The 16,751-nt window shown below is 34.9% G+C and overlaps 1 protein-coding gene across 2 annotated transcripts in view; it reads left to right on the top strand.

Annotated features, from left to right (window-relative positions):
• Nucleotides 1-15,022, top strand: part of LOC143735768 (uncharacterized) — an 18,295-nt gene extending 3,273 nt beyond the window's left edge. Inside the window, exons 2-5 of one of the 2 annotated variants that reach the window (XM_077226011.1) lie at nucleotides 12,510-12,836; nucleotides 13,107-13,406; nucleotides 13,602-13,907; nucleotides 14,839-15,022. In XM_077226011.1, the coding sequence (XP_077082126.1) occupies nucleotides 12,510-12,836; nucleotides 13,107-13,406; nucleotides 13,602-13,907; nucleotides 14,839-14,840 (935 nt within the window). In that variant the 3' untranslated portion in view covers nucleotides 14,841-15,022. The remainder of the gene's footprint in view (nucleotides 1-12,509; nucleotides 12,837-13,106; nucleotides 13,407-13,601; nucleotides 13,908-14,838) is intronic. The other variant, XM_077226010.1, reaches the window with a different exon arrangement.
• The last annotated feature ends 1,729 nt before the right edge of the window (nucleotides 15,023-16,751 follow it).

The following is a 16,751-nucleotide window of genomic DNA, read 5'->3' on the forward strand; positions in this document are numbered from 1 at the left end:
CTTTCTTTTCTAACAAATCCATCTTTCTTTCAAACTAATCCATCTTTCTTTCTTTCTAACTAATCTTTCTTTCTTTCTAACCAATCTATATTTCTTTCTTTCTAACTAATCTATCTTTCTTACTAATCCATCTTTCTTTCTTTCTAGCTAATCTATCTATCTTTCTTTCTAACTAATCTTTCTTTTCTAACAAATCCATCTTTCTTTCAAACTAATCCATCTTTCTTTCTTTCTAACTAATCTTTCTTTCTTTCTAACCAATCTATATTTCTTTCTTTCTAACTAATCTATCTTTCTTACTAATCTCTTTCTTTCTAACTAATCTTTCTTTCTTTCTTTCTTTCTTTCTACTTAATCTATCTTTCTTTCTAACTAATCTATCTATATTTCTTTCTAACTAATCCATCTTTCTTTCTTTCTCTTTCTTTCTTTGACTAATCCATCTTTCTTTCTTTCTTACTAATCCATCTTTCTTTCTAACTAATCCATCTTTCTTTCTTTCTTTCTTTCTATCTAATCTTTCTTTCTTTCTAACTAATCTATCTATCTTTCTTTGTTTCTAACTAATCTTTCTTTCTTTCTAACTAATCTATCTTTCTTTCTAACTAATCTATCTTTCTTTCTTTCTTTCTAACTAATCCATCTTTCTTTGTAACAAATCCATCTTTCTTTCTAACTAATCTTTCTTTCTTTCTAACTAATATTTCTTTTTAAGCTATCTTTCTTTCTCTTTCTTTCTTTCTTTCTTTCTTTCTAACTAATCTTTCTTTCTTTCTAACTAATCCATCTTTCTTTCTTTCTAACTAATCCATCTTTCTTTCTAACTAATCCATCTTTCTTTTGTTCAACCAATCTGTTGTGGCAAAAATTCATCTCAAACAAACATCACTGCGTAAGAGACACTCAGAGTCAAATTATATAAAATAGAAGTATTTATTCTTGCAAGAATAGGAGCAGTCTAATACACAGTTGTTACCCTGTGCAGAAGAGTGACACACCCCCAGACAGACTGAACTAGCTTTTATCTTAGTTTCAAGGCCTTCTTCCCCCCAGAGCCTTCCTCCCAGTAGTTTTCCATAGACGTCTAGTTGGCCCACTAAGCTCCCCTGCACCAAATGGCCTTCTGACATCTAGGTCAGAGGTCCTTGTTCGTCTGTTCTCTGGAGTGTCTCCCCCTTCTGCCTCCCCAGGTACATAAACAGAATCTTCTCTCACTCCTAGAAGTGGTAAATGCCTCACTTCTCTCTGGGAGTTTTCCGACCTCCCTGAAAACTGCTGTTGTCAAGCCCCTCCTGAAAAAGAGCAATCTGGATAAGACCATATTAAGCAACTATAGACCGATCTCAAATCTTCCTTTCATAGGCAAGATCATTGAAAAAGTTGTCTTCAATCAGCTGAACAAATTCTTAAGCTCGAATGGATACTTTGACCATTTTCAATCTGGTTTCCGACCGCACCACAGTACAGAGACCGCGCTCATAAAGATAATAAATGATATTCGCTTAAATACTGATACAGGCAAATTATCAGTGCTGGTACTACTCGACCTCAGTGCTGCATTTGACACTGTCGATCACAAAATACTTCTTGACAGGCTGGAAAACTGGGTCGGGCTTTCTGGGATAGTCCTAAAATGGTTCAGGTCATACTTAGGAGGCAGAGGTTATTATGTGAGTATAGGAGACCATAAGTCTGAGTGGACATCCATGACATGCGGAGTCCCTCAAGGCTCAATTCTTGCGCCACTCCTATTCAACCTGTACATGCTCCCAATGAGCCAAATAATGAGAAAGAACCAAATCGCTTACCATAGCTATGCAGACGACACACAGCTCTACTTATCCCTATCGCCTAACAATTACAGCCCCATTGACTCCCTTTGCCAATTCATTGATGAAGTAAACAATTGGATGTGCCAAAACTTTCTTCAGTTAAACAAAGACAAAACTGAAGTCATTGCGTTTGGAAACAAAGATGAAGTTCTCAAGGTGAACGCATACCTTCAGTCTAGGGGTCAAACAACTAAAAATCAAGTCAGGAATCTGGGTGTGTCTCTGGAGTCAGACCTTAGTTTCAGTAGTCATGTCAAAGCAATAACTAAATCAGCATATTATCACCTGACCTGAAAATATTGCAAGAATTAGATGCTTTGTTTCCAGTCAAGACTTAGAAAGACTTGTGCATGCTTTCATCACCAGTAGGGTGGATTATTGTAATGGACTTCTCACTGGCCTTCCCAAAAAGACCATAAGACAGTTGCAGCTCATACAGAACGCTGCTGCTAGGATTCTGAGCAGAACCAGAAAATATGAACACATCACACCAGTCCTCAGGTCTTTACACTGGCTGCCAGTTACATTTAGGATAGATTTTAAAGTATTATTACTGGTATATAAATCATTCAATGGCCTAGGACCTCAATACATTGCAGATATGCTCAGTGAATATAAACCCAACAGATCACTCAGATCATTAGGATCACATCGGCTAGAAATACCAAGGGTTCACTCTAAGCATGGCGAGTCTGCTTTTAGCTACTATGCCAGCCGCAGCTGGAACCAGCTTCCAGAAGAGATCAGATGTGCTCCTACAGTAGTCACATTCAAATCCAGACTCAAAACACTTCTGTTTAACTGTGCATTTACTGAATGAGCACTGTGCCACTGCTCGTCCGACTGTTAGTACTGTATTTTATTTTATGTTTTAATTATTCTGATTTCTGTATTTTATCTTTTATTCTAAACTGTTTTAATTATTCTGATTTCTTTTGATTATTTTAATTTCTTCTATGTAAAGCACTTTGAATTACCATTGTGTATGAAATGTGCTATATAAATAAACTTGCCTTGCCTTGCCTTGCCTTTCTTTCTTTCTAACTAATCTATCTATCTTTCTTTCTTTCTAACTAATCTATCTTTCTTTCTAACTAATCTATCTTTCTTTCTAACTAATCTATCTTTCTTTCTAACTTATCTATCTTTCTTTCTTTCTAACTAATCTATCTATCTTTCTTTACTTCTAACTAATCTTTCTTTCTTTTTTCTAACTAATCTTTCTTTTTCTTTAATCTTTCTAACAAATCAATCTTTCTTTCTAACTAATCTTTATTTCTTTCTAACTAATCTTTCTTTCTAACTAATCTATCTATCTTTCTAAGTAATCTATCTATCTTTCTTTCTAACTAATTTTTCTTTCTTTCTAACTAATCTTTCTTTTTTCTAACAAATCAATCTTTCTAACTAATCTTTATTTCTTTCTAATTAATCTTTCTTTCTTTCTAACTAATCTATCTATCTTTCTTTCTAACTAATCTTTCTTTCTAACTAATCTATCTTTCTTTCTAACTAACCCTAGCAACACCATAGCAACCACCCAGAACACCCTATCAACTGCCTAGCAACCACCCTGAACACCCTACCAACCGACCAAAATACCTTAAAACACCCTAGCAACACCCTAGCAACATCGCAAAATAGCCTAGAACACCCTAGCAACACCATAGCAACCACCCAGAAAACCATAGCAACCACCCAGAACACCCTAGCAACCACAAAAAATACCTTAAAACACCCTAGCAACACCATAGCAACCACCCAAAATACCCTAGAACACCTTAGCAACAACATAGCAACCACCCAGAACACCCTAGCAACCACTCAAAATACCTTAGCAACCGCCTAGCAACCACCCAGAACACCTTAGCAACCCACTAGAAACACCCTAGCAACTTTAAAATACTTCAAACTATACTTTAAACTTTAAGCTACTTTAAACTTTAAACTATTTAAAACTTTGAAATAGTTTAAACCATTTTAAACTAATTCAAACTTTAAACTGATTCAAACTTTAAACTAATTTAAACTTTAAACTATTTTATACTTCAAACTACTTTAAAATTCAAACTAATTTAAACTTTAAACTAATTTAAGATTTAAACTACTTTAAACTTTAAACTTCAAACTACTTTAACATTCAAACTAATTTAAACTTTATACTAATTTAAACTTTCTGGTTAAAACTTTCACAAGCCAACTTAAAGTTTGTCTCGACAAACTTTTTCTAGTTATTATTATTCTTCTTTTTCTTCTTTTTCTTAACCAAAATTGTCTGACTCTAACTCCTCCTAGAGTTTTAACTCTACAAACTCCAAACTCGGGTCAGACCTTCAGACTGTTCTGACTCGAGCTTTCTAACCAATCTATCTTTCTTTCTTTCTTTCTTTCTTTCTTTCTTTCTTTCTTTCTTTCTTTCTTTCTTTCTTTCTTTCTTTCTTTCTTTCTTTCTTTCTTTCTTTCGAAGTAATCTATCTTTCTTTCTAACTAATCTATCTTTTTTACTAATCTCTTTCTTTCTTTCTAACTAATCTATCTATCTTTCTTTCTAACTAATCTATCTTTCTTTCTCTTTCTTTTTTTTCTAACTTATCTATCTTCCTTTATTTCTAACTAATCTTTCTTTCTAACTAATCCATCTTTCTTTTCTTTCTTTCAACTAATACATCTTTCTTTCTAACTAATCTTTATTTCTTTCTAACTAATCTTTCTTTCTTTTTAACTAATCTATCTATCTTTCTTTCTAACTAATCTATCTTTCTTTCTTTCTTACTAATCTTTCTTTCTTTTTAACTAATCTATCTATCTTTCTAACTAATCTTTCTTTCTTTCTTTCTACTTAATCTATCTATCTTTCTTTCTAACTAATCTATCTTTCTTTTTCTTTCTTTCTTTCTTTCTTTCTTTCTTTCTTTCTTTCTTTCTTTCTTTCTTTCTTTCTTTCTTTCTTTCTTTCTTTCTTTCTTTCTTTCTTTCTTTCTTTCTTTCTTTCTTTCTACTTAATCTATCTTTCTTTCTAACTAAGTTATCTTTCTTTATCTTTCTTTCTTTCTAACTAATCCATCTTTCTTTCTTTCTTTCTTTCTTTCTTTCTAACTAATCCATCTTTCTTTCTTTCTTTCTTTCTTTCTAACTAATATTTCTTTTTTCTAACAAATCCATCTTTCTTTCTAACTAATCTTTATTTATTTCTAACTAATCTTTCTTTCTTTTCAACTAATCCATCTTTCTTTCTTTCTTTCTAACTAATCCATCTTTCTTTCTAGCTAATCCATCTTTCTTTCTAACTAATCTTTCTTTCTAACTAATCTTTCTTTCTTTCTAACTAATCTTTCTTTCTTTCTAACTAATCTATCTTTCTTTCTTTCTTTCTAACTAATCTTTCTTTCTAACTAATCTTTCTTTCTAACTAATCTTTCTTTCTTTCTTTCTTTCTAACTAATCTTTCTTTCTTTCTAACTAATCCATCTTTCTTTCTTTCTAACTAATCCATCTTTCTTTCTAACTAATCCATCTTTCTTTTGTTCAACCAATCTGTTGTGGCAAAAATTCATCTCAAACAAACATCACTGCGTAAGAGACACTCAGAGTCAAATTATATAAAATAGAAGTATTTATTCTTGCAAGAATAGGAGCAGTCTAATACACAGTTGTTACCCTGTGCAGAAGAGTGACACACCCCCAGACAGACTGAACTAGCTTTTATCTTAGTTTCAAGGCCTTCTTCCCCCCAGAGCCTTCCTCCCAGTAGTTTTCCATAGACGTCTAGTTGGCCCACTAAGCTCCCCTGCACCAAATGGCCTTCTGACATCTAGGTCAGAGGTCCTTGTTCGTCTGTTCTCTGGAGTGTCTCCCCCTTCTGCCTCCCCAGGTACATAAACAGAATCTTCTCTCACTCCTAGAAGTGGTAAATGCCTCACTTCTCTCTGGGAGTTTTCCGACCTCCCTGAAAACTGCTGTTGTCAAGCCCCTCCTGAAAAAGAGCAATCTGGATAAGACCATATTAAACAACTATAGACCGATCTCAAATCTTCCTTTCATAGGCAAGATCATTGAAAAAGTTGTCTTCAATCAGCTGAACAAATTCTTAAGCTCGAATGGATACTTTGACCATTTTCAATCTGGTTTCCGACCGCACCACAGTACAGAGACCGCGCTCATAAAGATAATAAATGATATTCGCTTAAATACTGATACAGGCAAATTATCAGTGCTGGTACTACTCGACCTCAGTGCTGCATTTGACACTGTCGATCACAAAATACTTCTTGACAGGCTGGAAAACTGGGTCGGGCTTTCTGGGATAGTCCTAAAATGGTTCAGGTCATACTTAGGAGGCAGAGGTTATTATGTGAGTATAGGAGACCATAAGTCTGAGTGGACATCCATGACATGCGGAGTCCCTCAAGGCTCAATTCTTGCGCCACTCCTATTCAACCTGTACATGCTCCCAATGAGCCAAATAATGAGAAAGAACCAAATCGCTTACCATAGCTATGCAGACGACACACAGCTCTACTTATCCCTATCGCCTAACGATTACAGCCCCATTGACTCCCTTTGCCAATTCATTGATGAAGTAAACAATTGGATGTGCCAAAACTTTCTTCAGTTAAACAAAGACAAAACTGAAGTCATTGCGTTTGGAAACAAAGATGAAGTTCTCAAGGTGAACGCATACCTTCAGTCTAGGGGTCAAACAACTAAAAATCAAGTCAGGAATCTGGGTGTGTCTCTGGAGTCAGACCTTAGTTTCAGTAGTCATGTCAAAGCAATAACTAAATCAGCATATTATCACCTGACCTGAAAATATTGCAAGAATTAGATGCTTTGTTTCCAGTCAAGACTTAGAAAGACTTGTGCATGCTTTCATCACCAGTAGGGTGGATTATTGTAATGGACTTCTCACTGGCCTTCCCAAAAAGACCATAAGACAGTTGCAGCTCATACAGAACGCTGCTGCTAGGATTCTGAGCAGAACCAGAAAATATGAACACATCACACCAGTCCTCAGGTCTTTACACTGGCTGCCAGTTACATTTAGGATAGATTTTAAAGTATTATTACTGGTATATAAATCATTCAATGGCCTAGGACCTCAATACATTGCAGATATGCTCACTGAATATAAACCCAACAGATCACTCAGATCATTAGGATCACATCGGCTAGAAATACCAAGGGTTCACTCTAAGCATGGCGAGTCTGCTTTTAGCTACTATGCCAGCCGCAGCTGGAACCAGCTTCCAGAAGAGATCAGATGTGCTCCTACAGTAGTCACATTCAAATCCAGACTCAAAACACATCTGTTTAACTGTGCATTTACTGAATGAGCACTGTGCCACTGCTCGTCCGACTGTTAGTACTGTATTTTATTTTATGTTTTAATTATTCTGATTTCTGTATTTTATCTTTTATTCTAAACTGTTTTAATTATTCTGATTTCTTTTGATTATTTTAATTTCTTCTATGTAAAGCACTTTGAATTACCATTGTGTATGAAATGTGCTATATAAATAAACTTGCCTTGCCTTGCCTTGCCTTTCTTTGTTTCTAACTAATCTTTCTTTCTTTCTAACTAATCTATCTATCTTTCTTTCTTTCTAACTAATCTATCTTTCTTTCTAACTAATCTATCTTTCTTTCTAACTTATCTATCTTTCTTTCTTTCTAACTAATCTATCTATCTTTCTTTACTTCTAACTAATCTTTCTTTCTTTTTTCTAACTAATCTTTCTTTTTCTTTAATCTTTCTAACAAATCAATCTTTCTTTCTAACTAATCTTTATTTCTTTCTAACTAATCTTTCTTTCTAACTAATCTATCTATCTTTCTAAGTAATCTATCTATCTTTCTTTCTAACTAATTTTTCTTTCTTTCTAACTAATCTTTCTTTTTTCTAACAAATCAATCTTTCTAACTAATCTTTATTTCTTTCTAATTAATCTTTCTTTCTTTCTAACTAATCTATCTATCTTTCTTTCTAACTAATCTTTCTTTCTAACTAATCTATCTTTCTTTCTAACTAACCCTAGCAACACCATAGCAACCACCCAGAACACCCTATCAACTGCCTAGCAACCACCCTGAACACCCTACCAACCAACCAAAATACCTTAAAACACCCTAGCAACATCGCAAAATAGCCTAGAACACCCTAGCAACACCATAGCAACCACCCAGAAAACCATAGCAACCACCCAGAACACCCTAGCAACCACAAAAAATACCTTAAAACACCCTAGCAACACCATAGCAACCACCCAAAATACCCTAGAACACCTTAGCAACAACATAGCAACCACCCAGAACACCCTAGCAACCACTCAAAATACCTTAGCAACCGCCTAGCAACCACCCAGAACACCTTAGCAACCCACTAGAAACACCCTAGCAACTTTAAAATACTTCAAACTATACTTTAAACTTTAAGCTACTTTAAACTTTAAACTATTTAAAACTTTGAAATAGTTTAAACCACTTTAAACTAATTCAAACTTTAAACTGATTCAAACTTTAAACTAATTTAAACTTTAAACTATTTTATACTTCAAACTACTTTAAAATTCAAACTAATTTAAACTTTAAACTAATTTAAGATTTAAACTACTTTAAACTTTAAACTTCAAACTACTTTAACATTCAAACTAATTTAAACTTTATACTAATTTAAACTTTCTGGTTAAAACTTTCACAAGCCAACTTAAAGTTTGTCTCGACGAACTTTTTCTAGTTATTATTATTCTTCTTTTTCTTCTTTTTCTTAACCAAAATTGTCTGACTCTAACTCCTCCTAGAGTTTTAACTCTACAAACTCCAAACTCGGGTCAGACCTTCAGACTGTTCTGACTCGAGCTTTCTAACCAATCTATCTTTCTTTCTTTCTTTCTTTCTTTCTTTCTTTCTTTCTTTCTTTCTTTCTTTCTTTCTTTCTTTCGAAGTAATCTATCTTTCTTTCTAACTAATCTATCTTTCTTTTTCTTTCTTTCTTTCTTTCTTTCTTTCTTTCTTTCTTTCTTTCTTTCTTTCTTTCTTTCTTTCTTTCTTTCTTTCTTTCTACTTAATCTATCTTTCTTTCTAACTAAGTTATCTTTCTTTATCTTTCTTTCTTTCTAACTAATCCATCTTTCTTTCTTTCTTTCTTTCTTTCTTTCTTTCTTTCTTTCTAACTAATATTTCTTTTTTCTAACAAATCCATCTTTCTTTCTAACTAATCTTTATTTCTTTCTAACTAATCTTTCTTTCTTTTTAACTAATCCATCTTTCTTTCTTTCTTTCTAACTAATCCATCTTTCTTTCTAACTAATCCATCTTTCTTTCTAACTAATCTTTCTTTCTAACTAATCTTTCTTTCTTTCTAACTAATCTTTCTTTCTTTCTAACTAATCTATCTTTCTTTCTTTCTTTCTAACTAATCTTTCTTTCTAACTAATCTTTCTTTCTAACTAATCTTTCTTTCTTTCTAACTAATCTTTCTTTCTAACTAATCTTTCTTTCTAACTAATCTTTCTTTTATTGAAACCAATCTTTCTATCTATCTAACTAATCTTTCTTTTCTTTCTAACGTATCGTTTTCTTTCTAACTATTCTTTCTTTCTAACTAATACATCTATCAAACTTCAAACTATTTTAAACTTTTTCAAACTCTCTGGTCCGGCTTTCTCAAGCCAACTTAAAGTTTGTCTCATCAAACTTTTTTTCTAGTTACACGTTAAGCATTTTCTTCCCATAGAAAACCGTTATAAGAAAACGCTTAACGTGGCTAACTGTACTAAGACAGTATATTGAAAGACCAAACTCAGTACACATCATATTAATAAACCATACTATGTATAAAAAAATAAGATGAGCCCAGAATATGAACACAATGCGTTTAATTATTTTCTTACCATATCCATTATAGAAAATGCATTAAGCGTTATCTTATAACGGTTTTCTATGGGAAGAAAATGCTTAACGTGTAATTAAATGCGTTGCGTTCATATTTTGGACTCATCTTATTTTTTTTATACATAGTATGGTTTATTAATATGATGTGCACTGAGTTTGGTCTTTCAATATCACTATCTTAGTACAATAAGCCACGTTAAGCGTTTTCTTATAACGGTTTTCTATGGGAAGAAAATGCTTAATAGGGCTGGGTAAAAAATATCGATTTCTCGATTTTAATCGATTCTCATTTTTATTAACCGATATCGATTCTTAAATCCCAAGAATCGATTAGTCATCCTGTTTTCAGTTGATGAATGAATGGAACATTGTAGCGCCATCCCATCCAATAAACGCAATAATCTGTGTGCTTTGTTACTATTGATATGAAACAAAGTCTAAGATTTCAAATTACGTCCATTTTCTTACGAAATTCAAAAACATAAATACCGTTTTGGCGCTGTGGCGTGAGACCGCTCTGGCTCAGCTCAAGAGAAGCAGCAGCGCCGAGCACACATAATCTTCTCTTCCGCCTTAATATTACCAGTTACAGCGTGAAATAAACATGAATGAGCATCTGAAAGTGTGTTAAAAGATAGAGTATAACTTATCGAAATCCTTGTTGTCACATGGAATTGCTCAATCATTGTTTCAACCGAGGAAAGACGTCAGTGAAACAGCTTGTAAACAATGTCATGTAACGTCACATTTACCTCAGAAAAACCATATCCAGTGACCATGAACTCGTTAATCGGCTAGAAAAATTAACTCTACAGAGGAGCATTTTGCTAAATATATGCACCATATTACATATGCATTTTATGTTATTTTATAATTATTTTATGTTTTTCAATATTTAATGCATGTTTGAATAAATCTGGCAAGTTTTTATGACAGCCACCATTTAAATATTTATATTTCATATAACTTTATTATTAGAAAAACAAATAAAAGTGTAATTGTTTGTATACAAATCAGTAAATCTTTACCTTTAATATTAGACTATAGTAGGCTAATGAAACAATTTTAATGATACAACTGACTCCCATAGTTTACAGCATTGGTTAAGAGATTTGTTTTTCTTGAGAAAATTTGCCATGTATTGTACCTGATATCCAAAATAATCAATATTGAATCGAACCGAATCGTAATCGAAATCGAATCGAATTGCAAGCTTGTGAATCGAAATCGAATCGAATTGTGAAATTTGTGTCAATACCCAGCCCTAATGCTTAACGTGTAATTAAACGCGTTGCGTTCATATTTTGGACTCATCTTATTTTTTTATATATAGTTTATTACTATGATGTGTACTGAGTTTGGTCTTTCAATATCACTATCTTAGTACAGTAAGCCACGTTAAGCGTTTTTCACGTTAAGCGTTTTAGAATGTCCCGTGCATTATGGGATTTTTTTCATTATTGATCGTACATCGTACAGAGGTCAAAATTATCGTACAAATACGAGAATTATCGTACATCTGGCAACACTGGTTACTAATGAAAATAATGCCTTTCACCTGACCTCGCCCCTAAACCTATACCCTTACTGAGACATGGGCAAATCAGGTAACGCGGTCGAAAACGCCCCTCTGTCGCCCACTGATCTGGTAACTCCTATTACTGTCAGCAGAGATCTATATCTGAACAGACATATGCGCTGAATGTACAAGCAGGGCTGCCAACTCTCACGCATTGAGCGTGAGACACACGCAATTGACCCAATTCTCACGCTCTCACGCCACACCCCCGATTTCTCACGCTTAAGTGTCAACCCGGTAGGTAAAATGCCTGAAAGATGAGTTTATCTATATATCTACCTGTTGAGCCATTCGCGATCGACTAGTTATACCGCAAATTAGTTAAATATCCCGTAATCTAGAGTAAAGATATTGTGCTCCAAACCGCGCGCACGGCAGAGGTAAGCGAGCGAGAGACCTTGCGTGTGCAGACCAACCCCCCCCCCCCCCCCCCCCTCCCCCCCGTTGGAGTAGTCTCACGCCAAGCTAAACTCAAAAGTTGGCAGCCCTGTACAAGTGAGTGGGTCCAATATCATTGGTCTTAAAAACTGTGTGCGTCTTGTCCCACTCATGTTCCGACGCCCATACCTACAACATGCAAAGTTTTAGGAATAAAGGGGTAATAACCAGAAGAGTTAACAATTTATTACTGTAGGTATTTTAGAACTAAGGGTTTATTATTCTACTATTATAATACAACAATCTTACATTTGGGAGAAATTTAGCGAGAACATACATATCTGTGCATTTATACAGAACTTTCTTTTAACAAAAGTGCTCTGAGAACTAAAGCAACTTTTACTGAAATACTGTACTGAAATATACTCTTGTTCATGTAGTTACAGGGTAAGTGTGACTTCTGCGGGCTGTACATTTAAGTGTTGCTTGTTACTCTTCTGTTCCATTAAGTTAATACTAACACTTTCTTTCTTTCTTTATTTATCTTCTATTCTATATTTAAAAATTTTTTGTGGCTTCAGTTGTTTCTGTTCTGGTACCATGTGATAAATGTTAAATTAGTTTGAGAGGATGAACATTCACTGTTATTCTCATATAGAAATAATTGAACTGTGATTTTACTGTTAGATCAAGTTTGAATTCAGCTCTAAACTCAGTTATTATGTAATATAATTTCACATTTGAATGATTAAAAGTATTTTAGTGAAGCTTCATCAAACCAACATCAAGAGATTTTAAAACTTTAATCTGTGAAAAACTCTGTTCTTCAGGAGGGGTTGAAGTTTATGGTTTTTGGTCAGAGTCAGTGATAGGGATGGAGGGATATTCAGTCTCTCTAAACCCTGACACTGAAATGAAGGATGAAGATGTGATTCTGTGGAGGTTTGGATATGAAAACACATTTATAGCTGAAATCAATAAACGGGCCAACAGAATCACTGTATATGATGATGTTCTTGATGGGAGATTCAGAGACAGACTGAAGCTGGACAATCAAACTGGATCTCTGACCATCACAAACACCACAACTGAACATGCTGGATATTATCTACTAAAGATCAACAGTGAGATCAAGAGTTTCATTCTCCATGTCTTTAGTGAGTTCAAAATCAGTTTCACCAATTTTTAATTGTAATCAGCACAATACAATTGATAATTCAAACTCCATTTTGCTGTTTGTGTTAAATGATATTCATTTACATTTTAAATGTCAAACTATTTACTTTTCTAAATCATTAACTTGATCCTCTTATTCTGTGACGAACTCTGTTTCTGTTCTCTCTCTCTCTCTCTCTCTCTCTCTCTCTGTGTGTGTGTGTGTGTGTGTGTGTGTGTGTGTGTGTGTGTGTGTGTGTTTGATGATTCAGTCCTGGTGTCAGTGATGGAGGGAGATTCCATCGTTATATACTCTGATCTTACTGAAATGAAGGATGATGATGAGATTCAGTGGACGTTTGGAGATAAAATGACATTAATAGCTGAAATCAATAAACGGGCCGACAGAATCACTGTATATGATGATGTTCTTGATGGGAGATTCAGAGACAGACTGAAGCTGGACAATCAAACTGGATCTCTGACCATCAGAAACACCACAACTGAACATACTGGATATTATATGCTAGAGATCAACAGTGAGAGAAAGTTTTTCATTCTCACTGTCATTGGTGAGTTCAAAAACGTTTACACCTATTTTATAATGACAATGTAAATGAATTCATAAACCATTTAAAAAAATATATATATTCTGTATTTTAAATTTTAATTTTAAACTATTAACTTTAGTAAACCATTATAAAGTTATTTAACAGTATTAATCTCTGACAAACCCTGTTTCTGTTTGTTCTCTGTTTGTTTGACAGATGAAGTTAAGTCAGTGTCAGTGATGGAGGGAGATTCAGTCTCTCTAAACTCTGATCTTAGTGAAATAAAGCGTCATGATCAGATGCTGTGGAGATTTAAAAACACAATAATAGCAGAAATCTATAAATGGGGCAACAGATTCACTGTATATGATGATGTTCTTGATGGGAGATTCAGAGACAGACTGAAGCTGGACAATCAAACTGGATCTCTGACCATCACAAACACCACAACTGAACATGCTGGAGATTATGAACTACTGAAGTTTCCAGGAAGATCAAAATCATTCAGAGTTTCTGTCAATTGTGAGTAGACATCATTTGTCTTCTCCTTCAAATATTCTTATTTACTATTTACATATTGAATTGTTGAATCGCTTATAGTTTGAGATGACAGACCGTATATAAAAAATTCAATTGGAACCAAATATAAGATTGTTGATTAGATTTGATCATATTTCTGGGTATTCAGAAATATTAGTTGATGTCAGCGCTGATATTAGTGTTTATTGACTGATCTGGGAGGTATTGCACAAAAGTAGAACTAAGAAAGCCAGGATAACAGAACAGTCGTGGCTTGACCTAGTTTAATCAGTGCATCCCGGCTTAATCCGTTGCATGTTTGCTGAGCCAAGATGAGAACGCACAGATATGTCAAGCCAGGTTGATATAATTTGGATAAATGCACGTTCGCGGCATTCTTAAAAAGATCACGAAGTCGATCACAGAATCACCAATGCAAAAATGGACAAACCCCGAAGCTGTTGCTCATCGCCTAATGAGCAACAGCTTCTTATGGAAACGTATGAAGAAGTGAAACATATAATATGTAAAAAAGGCAATACAGCTGCTGAAATAAAAAAATAAAAAGAATGCCTGGCAAACAATAGCGGACCGATTGAATGCGTAAGTAGTCCAAATAACTAGTGCTCCACTGAAACCCTTATAATTACAATTCAAGGAGTTACTTGTCATTTTCAAAAATAATTGTATACTTTGTCTTAAATGTGACCAGTGGACATGCATTTAACATGAAGAATAATTGCAAACACTTACCCACTATGTGCATCTATTTGGTTTCTTTTATGTCTATAATCTGTTTAATCTTTTTACTCTTATCTATTTGTATGTAGGTTTTGTTTCTAATTGATTTGATGTAATCTATAATCAGATACGTTGCTCTGTTTGTATCCATCTAATCTATTTTATCATTTGTATCTATCTATTCCTCTTAAAGAACAAACATCTCTGGCCACTAGAGCCAAACTGGAAATCCAGAAACTAAAAAGAGAAGTAATGACTTCAGTTCATACTGTAACCATGACTGTAACACAATGTATTAATCATCATAATTTTTTCTCTCCAAAGCTCCAAGCTGACAAGTGACAACAGCAAAATAATAAAAGAAAAATATTCCAAAACCATTGATGTCTTGTAACTTTTTTTTTGTATGAATGTCAAGTACACTTTATAGTTATTGATCCAGTGAAGTAGAACTAGAATGTGGGAAGATAACCACAGTGTGTGCTACCGATGCCAAATAAAATGCATGTACACGTGAAAAAGTTTTATAGCCTACATTATCCTTTATTAAGGGATGGGCTAAATCAAAACTAAATTAACTGAAATAATTTGTAATGTATTGTTCTCTAACAAGTCTACCATTTCTGTTATCTGGGAATATGGCAGCAATGTCCCAATCAACATCCAAAGCAACTCTGGGAGCCCTTTCTTTTCTTAGCCTGGCAATATTGTGCAGCAATGTGCAGGCAACAGTCACGTCACATGCTCTGTCCGGGGAGACCCTCAGGTGGTGCAGGTGGTTCAGGAGGCCGAAGGTCATTTCAATTCGAGCCCTGGTTTTGGCATGGGTATGGTTGTAAGCTTGCTGTGCTGGGGTTTGGGGGTCTGTAAGGGTAGTCATCAGAAATGTCTCACAGGCATAGCCTTTGTCCCCCAGCAGCACACCAGAGAACTCACCTGCGAATTCAAAACATAATTTTTTACAAGTACTGCACTCTTGATATTCAAGGTGCTTAAAAAAATGGGCTGGCTTACCTAGAGAGAGTCCCTGGTAAGTTCTACTGGCCCGAAAGATTTTGGAGTCATGGACTGAGCCAGGCCACTTTGCCTCTAAATTTGTGATAAGGCAGTCAGTATCACAGATCATCTGTAAAAATATATAGCCTGGTCATTTAATGCACAGAATAATTATGTAGCTGGCAGTAACCACCACTCATTCTTACCTGAACATTGACACTGTGGAAGGATTTCCTGTTAACATAAATTTCCCTCATGTGCCCCTGAGGGGCATGGATATACGAATATGGGTGCAATCCACTGTACCAATTACATGAGGAAAAGCTGTAACACAAAATAATGAGTGTCATACTGTGACTGTGCTAATGTAAGATTTTGTAGTAATCTGTTATTATCCATGTTGCCTGCAATCTTGTAGAACTCCTCCTTGATGTGGATGAATCTTTTGTGACCAGGGAAGGTGATAAATATGTGCACAAGTGATTTCAATGCCAGACTTACATTTCTTATTGTGCGGCAAATAGTGGCTTTATTGAGGTTTTCTGCATCACCGACAGAATACAGAAACATGCCACTTGCAAAGAATCGCAGTGCTACGCAGACCATCTGTGGGACAGTGAGAGCATGGCTCCGTGCTGTCCTGTGCTGTATGTTTGGACCCAACAGCCTACACAAATATCTGATGCCATCACCTGAGAATCTGTACCTCAGTCAGATATTCGTCTGAAAAGGCCAATGGGTCTGCCCTATTTCGGAAGACTCTTTCATGCCTGAATGCTGGTCTGAGTATTAAAACTTCCTCATCAACTACATCATCCAACAAAGGGCAAGCCATTGTGAATAGGAAACACACAAATCTTTAGTCTATATATAGTCAGAGCACTGGGTACGTATTATAGTGATTATTTTCTGGCATTCGCTTGTGGTTTGTGTGTTTGTATTTCTTCTAACAGGTAAGATGGTTTCTGTAACAGTTCCGGCAGCGGATTGGTGGTTAAACGGCTGATTGGATCTTGGAACTCCTCCTGCTCGTCAGTGGCTGCAGCTGGCTGGGCTCTTTAAAAACCCCTTGTCTCCTGTGTCCCCCGAGTATGTAGAGTTCGCTCGGTT

This window comes from Siphateles boraxobius, unplaced genomic scaffold, assembly GCF_051911475.1.
Source record: "Siphateles boraxobius isolate OS27281-9 unplaced genomic scaffold, OSU_SipBor_1 13, whole genome shotgun sequence".
In the NCBI taxonomy this organism is placed as follows: Eukaryota; Metazoa; Chordata; class Actinopteri; order Cypriniformes; family Leuciscidae; genus Siphateles; species Siphateles boraxobius.